Consider the following 7394-nt stretch of genomic DNA (forward strand, 5'->3'; position numbering starts at 1 on the left):
TGATCTATCAGCGTAGCCGTTCAAGGTCCGGATGGGAGAAAATGGATGAGATAAACTGCCACTAGTGAGACTTTTGTGACGAAACATATTTCGCCATGTATTCATTTATTACTTTGACCTTGGTGAACTAATTGCGGGACCGTGACTATCAGATTTTCAAGAGGTCATTAGCGTGGAGAGTCACTTGTGTAATCGATAAGACCGTTATAAAAGCCGCGCACAGGCGACTGTGTTCATCCGCCGGCCAGAACCATGCAGACAGCCGTCGTCTTGTGCCTGCTGGTGGCGCTCTGCAGCGCTGCGCCCTCCACGAGGTCCCACTTGCCCAGACCGCGCCTCGATGGCCGCATCGTGGGCGGCGAGGCCGTAGACATCTCGCAGTACCCCTGGCAGCTGTCGCTGCAGAAGCTGGGCTCCCACAGCTGCGGCGCCTCCATCATCAGCTCCACGTGGGTGCTGACGGCGGCCCACTGTATAGAGGGCGCCTTCATCAACTTCATGTCCTTCAGGGCCGGATCTTCCACCCGCGGAAGCGGCGGAACTGTGTACGATGCTGCCGACGGATATTACCACGGGGATTACGACTCCGATACCACTGACTACGACGTCGGTGTCATCCAGATTGACGGATCATTCTCCTTCGATTCCAACGTTCAGGTACAACTCGTCCACAGAAAATACTAACTTCAACATTTTTCAGATTTATTTTTAAATATGAACTGTACGCTAAGGATCGTTTGCTTAGTTTTTTTCTCGTACATATTTCGAGGTGCCTTAAATTCGATACGACCTACTGAATTCGATGGGCAACAAACGAATGTTTCCCAGGTATCGCCGTCACTTAACAAATCGGAACGGCATACGGTGCCGTTAAATTTATCTTCTTCAAATAGATATTTGTCCATAAGAAAATTTTCATGTATTAGAACGATAATTATCATATGATGACATTTATCTGAAGTCATAAAGGAAGCTATGGTTTGGTTAAAAAACATCTTCATGACTTAGGAACCGAAACAAAATTTTTCACATGTTCTGTAGCTGCTCTTTAAGAGGATGAGTAAGGCTACAATATTTTGCCTCCATACATGTAATATTATACCACATTGCATCTTTTAGTCGATGTGAGATCACGATTCACGAAGGGTAAATTTTCTTTGGTTGATTATGGGTAGCACCACTACAAACATTTTCTGTGGTGTTGAATGCCTGGGAATTAATTTAAAGTGGACGCTGAGAACAGGGTGCTGAGACCATTATTGATTCTTGTGAAAGCTGCGATCAGGAGAAGGTGGCTTAAGAAACACACCGTGTTGTGTACTACCGAAAGTAACGTTTAATTGCTGTAAAGGAAAGAGAAGGGAGGCAGGCTGGCCGTGGCGAGGCTGCTTAGCAAATGTGAGATGCACTCCCACTGCTAAGAAATCGTTGAAAATAGCCAAGTGCTGATATGTAGGGATGAAGAGCGATAGCATCTTACAAGATAAAGAGCATCCTTTTAATACGAAGGAATCTGTGAGGTTAACGAACAGAGGACGTGAACTGACCCTTCGTAGAATTTCTCACGGGCTACAGTGAGCGACGTTCCCCACCAAAAATCAGAGGAATGAATTCCATTGGCTGAGTCCTTAGTCGTAGGAGGAGTTTTAGAATGTTCTAGAATCCCTTTCCATACGGAATACGAAAAGAAGGCAATTAACTCTCAGCTTCATGACCTGTGTAGAGTAAGCCACTGCTTTTGTAATGGGTGCTGGGGTTCATTGCAGGGAGCACACACCCATATGCCTCAAGACTTACTAGAGACTCGCGAAAGTGTGGAAAAGGACTCTCCTGTGCGTGTAGAAAGTGGATAAATTGCGAAGGAAGGACTTATAGGCTTTAATGACAAGAACATCAGTGAAACGTCTCACTGTTAGAACAAGAAAAGTGTCGATTTCGCAACTACGAGTCAGTTAAGACGTTTCTGTGGTAGCAGAGTGACTATTTCTTGCCTCTCTGTGGTGTCTGAGGCATGGTGAAGTGCTTTTATACGAACGAATACATGATTCATTTTTCTGTTCCAGATTTGTGAGCAAACAGTAACCTTGACGTGTATTCTGTGTTGTGCTGAAGTACTCTCAGCTCTAGGAGTTTGCGGGCGGTATAATATGTCCTATGTGTAGACGAAATTTATAGACACTCAACGTACATCTTCAACACGTCGACTAATATCACAGATCATATCGTGACTCCAGTACAAATCCTCACAGTTGTGTAATCGGTGCTATACTCACCACTGCTTGGCAGCCAGAGAAACACTTACACTACATGTGTTCAGAGTCATTCGCTTGTTGTTTCAGCTCTTTTCTGTCAGTTTCAGTTTGGGTGGAGGTCTTGTGTTACATTGAGCTTATCAGTATGAACCAACTTAGTGTGTCCGCATAACTCTATGTGAAGAGGACAGTTTAATACCCTGTACTGACTTTATACGCCAGCATTTCTCGGCTGTCGGAAAGTAAATAATTTTGCGGTAACTAGTTCCATTCATTCTAGTACGGTATTTACTCAACGTTATTGATCCCCTAATTAAGCTAGTGTAGAATACCAAACCGACTATATTCCTAATCTAATATATTTATCTGTGTGAATGTTGTCAAATGACAGAGCAGACAGATTGGTGGAAGATTTCGGCTGCATCTTTATCAAAGACACCACCACAGCATCTGTCGTAAGGGGTTTAGACAAGCCACGGACAGTTAGTCGACCATATTCTCAAACCCGAGTCCACGACGTTGACCGCTGCACCGGATCTCTCTGTGATTTTTGAGAAAGTAGATTCCATATGAAGGTGTAAGCGATAAAAACATTATAAAACTCGCAATAATCCTCACGTAATTTTCGAGTGACTGCGGTGTAACTGAGACCACATAATGTTAAAGCTATACGTTTATCAGTGATCCACATGGTTCATATATGTGAAATAGCCTCAATATTTACAAAAATATAGATAGCGTACTAACATACACGCAACAAGGATGTATTCAAGCGCAAATTGATAATTAATATGAGGGATATTCGGGAAGTAAGGTCGGATCGTTCGCTAAATGAAAACCACAGTGGAAACCAAAATTATTTTTTCGCAACTGTTAGCCACACCATCCAGCTACCTCTCTAAATAGTCGCCGATCCGACTTAGACATTTGTCGTGACGTTGTGCTAACTACCCAGCACCCACGTCCCAAATAGCCGCAAGTGCTTTCCGCCAATTCTCTGCACTGGTCTGCACTGCGTTGTCTGTGCCAAAATGTGGTCTTCGTAGCCAGCGGTTTGTGTGAGTATAGATGAACGTGGTGGGAGCCAATTAAGGGCTATATTGTGGGTCAACAAACACTTCTCATCGAAAACGCTTCTGGAGCGTTTGCATTGCCCCTACAGAATGCAGCTGAAAATTGTCTTGATGGAAGAAACGCTTGACATTTATGTTATGTGGCCTGCATAGCTTCAGGCTAAATCTCTCACCAGATCCATATACACGGTGGAAGACACTGTTGTTTTAGGCATTTCTATGTGATGACTTTGCGCTCTAAACTGAAAAGTGAACATTGGTTTCTCTATTCCTTCGTATAGCTCTAACAATTCCCTAACATTCATTTCTCAGTGGCAAAACATTTCCATTGCTATGCACAACATGGTAACACAGAAATTAATGTGTCTGAATTCGTATGCGCTAGACTTCATTTTCCAGAAAAATTTTACTTCATCAGCAACATTGTTGAGAATATTCTCGGAGTGTTGTCCGATTATAATTTATTACTTATGATCAATAGTTTTATTATGAAACGGAAAATATTAAGTTTGTGGGAGAAAGGGGGAATGGGGAAGATCGTAGCTGAGCGAACAGTTTGCACGACTACCACGTTCTAAACTCAGGTTCTCTATTCTTTACTGACATCAATTCTGCGTTAGTGAAGGAACGGGAACGTAGTCAGCTCTCACACACTACAGCTGACTAGGTGCAACAATAAAAAGTCTCTAAATTTTGACATTAACTGCTAGAATACTGAGCAATAATATCTCCCTAAAAATTATCGCCTTACAACGCTTACTAAAGAATATAAAGCAACAGTCCGTCGATATTAATTACCGGACAGCTCATCATGACGACATTAGAGCTCTGCATCACTCATCAACATTATCATCATCATCTTCTTCTTCACTTCAGGCATTAAACTTTTATTTATTTTGCCTTTTACGGCACCCAAAGATTCCTCCTTTGACTATCAACTCGGTTAGATTTCCTTACAGGAGACCTAATCTTCCTCCACACATTCTTTAACGACGTTCATTCACGGTTGTCTTCTTTTCTGGTATTTAATTACATTTCATTCATCCAATTCTCACCTAATTTCATATATCGAGTTATGTCAGCTCGGTGCGTTTATTTATTGCTGTTATAAAGTTCTTCTCTGTTGCTTTTATGAGGCTTTCCCGGGGGTTTACTTATGAAGCACGATTTTTTTTCTGTAAACAAGCATTTCATGTAATATTTCCATCATGTTTCTCTCCTCCTTTTTTTTACACATTGGTTTCTTGTTACAAACGTACCCCAAAACTTTAATATTTTCTTCTCCTTTCCTTCGTCATACTCATATGTACCGAGCCCAGTGTTTCAACTGTTCTACTGTTCTAATGGCAGTCACGGTGTTGGCTGTACAAGATGATTTCCTATAAAGGACCTTCACTTTCTCTCCTTCTCTGAAATCGTCAAATCAAATCATGGAAAGTAATGAATGAGCTACACACGAAATAAAATTGTACGTCACATTTTACATGTGACTTTCGGCAAGTTATGTGTACTATGAAGTAGTCATGTCGTAGAGATGGGCTCAGTGTTATGCTCAGCTGACTATCTTTCATACATATGGTCCACTACAGGCTGAAATCGGTTACTGTTTAATGAGTAACACATACGTGCAGTGGAGGGATAGCTAAATGAAATTTATTGAAGAAAGGTTCCTGCATAATGTTTTGTTCGTTGTGTAAACATTGAATAGCGAATGTTATGTTCCCAAAGCACTTTCCCCTGCTGTTTTCAAGGGCGATTCGTGACGAGTGTGTACTTTACTTTACAGGCGGTGAGTCTCGGCACGACGGAGCCATCTGCAGGCACAGCGGTGACCATCACGGGCTGGGGCGCCTTGTCCTCCGGAGGCTCCTCCCCCATACAGCTGCAGGCGGTCACCACGTCCATCGTGGCTCGTGCCTCCTGTAACTCTGCCTACGGCGGCGAGATCACGCAGCGCATGATCTGCGCGGGCGAAGACGAGGGCGGCAAGGACTCGTGCCAGGGCGACAGCGGCGGACCACTGGTGGAAGGATCCACCCAGTACGGTATCGTCTCCTGGGGAAGAGGATGCGCTCAGGCCGGCTACCCTGGCGTCTACTCTAATGTGGCCAACTTGCATTCCTGGATAACGCAAGTAACTGGCGTGTAACAAGCGATCGATCAGTTCATGAAAAAATTATGCTTAACTGTAACATAAAACCACGACAATAAAACTTTTTTCTATTATGTTATGTTTCATTTTATCAACTCATTCTTAACCGAAATACTGTCCTCAAAACTACATTGATTAATTCTCCTGTATTATGAATTCCATACGAAAAGTTATGAAGACGGACATATTCAATAAAATATGATGGATGATTTGTTTCTGAAAGTATGAAGGTATATCGCTAGTCTCATACATTCTACACAGAAAAATAATAGTCGTTTTGTTGCCACTTCCCTCAATTATTTCCAAAATTTAAATGGAATATTATCCATCCCTTCTACCTTATTTAATCTTGTCACCGAAAACTCTTTCAAATTGTGTTTCTAACACTGGATCCCTATTTTCCTCTCTGTCGACTCCTATTTCTTCTTCTATCACGTCATCTGACAAGTCTTCCTTCTTATACACGCCTTTAGTATTCTCTTTCCTACTATCCGGTCCTTCCCGTGCATTTGATAGTGGAATTCCCGTAACACTCTTAACGTTACCACCCTTGGTTTTGATTTCACACAAGTTTGTGTTTACTTTTCTTTATGCCGCGTCAGTCCTTCCGACAGTCTTTTCTTTCCGATTTCTCCATGTTTTTCTTGCAGGTATTCCGATTAAACTTCCATGCGTTGTGCACTTATTTCATTTGAAAGTGAATCGTATTTTTGTATTCTGAAATATCCCTGAACATATTCTTCATCCTTCGATGAACTGAAGTATCTTTTGTGTAACCCAATGTTTCTCGCAGCTATTTTCATGGTGCCTCTGATTTTCTTTCCAAATAATGTCATTTTCCTATTTTAGAGCTGTCCATACCTCTTCAGCTGAATGGCCTACTCATTCTTAACCGAAATACTATGTCCTCAAAACTAAGTTGACTAATTCTCCTGTATTATGAATTCCATATCAAAAGTAATGAAGAAGGATACACTCAATAAAATATAATGAATGATATGTTTCTGAAAGTATGAAGGTATATCGCTAGTCTCGCACATTCTACACAGAAAAATAACAGCAGTTTAGTTTTCGCTTCCCACAATGATTTCAGAAATTTACATGAGATGTTATCCACCCCTTCTGCCTTATTTGATCTCAAGTCTCCCAAAACTCATTTAAATTCTGTTTCTAATAATGGATACCCAGTTTCATCCCTGTCGACTCCTATTTCTTCTTCTATCACGTCGTCAGGCAAGTCCTCCCCCTCATACAGGCCTTCAATAAACTCTTTCCACCTACCCAGTCTCTCCCGTGCATTTCATAGTAGAATTCCTATAACACTCTTAAGGTTACCACCCTTGGTGTTGTTCTCACAAAAACTTGTGTTTACTTCTCTTTATGCCGCGTCAGTCCTTGCAAGAGTCCATTTTCTTCGATTTCTTCACCTTTATTCTTGCAGCAGTTTCGCCTGAACTTCCATGCGCAATGCACTTTTCTCATTCGAATGTAACTTATATTTCTGTAATCCGAAATGTCCCTGAAAATATTCTTCTTTCATCGATGATATCTATTCTGTTACCCAATGTTTCTTCGCAGCTGCCTTCCTGGTACCTCTGTTATTTTTTCCAAATTCTGTCACTTCCCTGTTTTAGAGATGTCCATTCCTCTTCAGTTGAACTGCCTACAGAGCTATTCATTTATCACAGTATTTACAACGTCAGAGAACTTCAATGTACCTACCTTCAATCCTTAGGACTTCCCTATCCCACATTCTTGTGCACTGACTCTTCCTGACTAGTCTCCAAAACTTCATCCTACCCATCATCATTACCAAATTCTGACCTGATTCTGCATCTATTCCTGTGTTCGCCTTATAATCTGTTCTCTGAGTCCTGAATCTCTGCCTGACCATGATGTAATCTACCTGCAACCGTG

The 7394-nt window shown here is 41.8% G+C and overlaps 1 protein-coding gene across 1 annotated transcript; it reads left to right on the top strand.

Moving 5' to 3' along the window:
• Nucleotides 1-252: 252 nt before the first annotated feature.
• Nucleotides 253-5522, top strand: LOC124789658 (trypsin delta-like). Its single transcript, XM_047257091.1, has 2 exons — nucleotides 253-657; nucleotides 5112-5522. The coding sequence occupies exons 1-2, from the start codon at nucleotides 253-255 to the stop codon at nucleotides 5472-5474; spliced, it is 768 nt and encodes a 255-aa protein (XP_047113047.1). The 3' UTR covers nucleotides 5475-5522.
• The last annotated feature ends 1872 nt before the right edge of the window (nucleotides 5523-7394 follow it).

Source organism: Schistocerca piceifrons, chromosome 3 (genome assembly GCF_021461385.2).
Source record: "Schistocerca piceifrons isolate TAMUIC-IGC-003096 chromosome 3, iqSchPice1.1, whole genome shotgun sequence".
In the NCBI taxonomy this organism is placed as follows: domain Eukaryota; kingdom Metazoa; phylum Arthropoda; class Insecta; order Orthoptera; family Acrididae; genus Schistocerca; species Schistocerca piceifrons.

Coding starts and splice junctions, on each gene's coding strand:
- LOC124789658 (XM_047257091.1), top strand. CDS start 253: ATGCAGACAGCCGTCGTCTTGTGCCTGCTGGTGGCGCTCTGCAGCGCT. Junction 658..5,111: donor CCTTCGATTCCAACGTTCAG/GTACAACTCGTC, acceptor TTTACTTTACAG/GCGGTGAGTCTCGGCACGAC.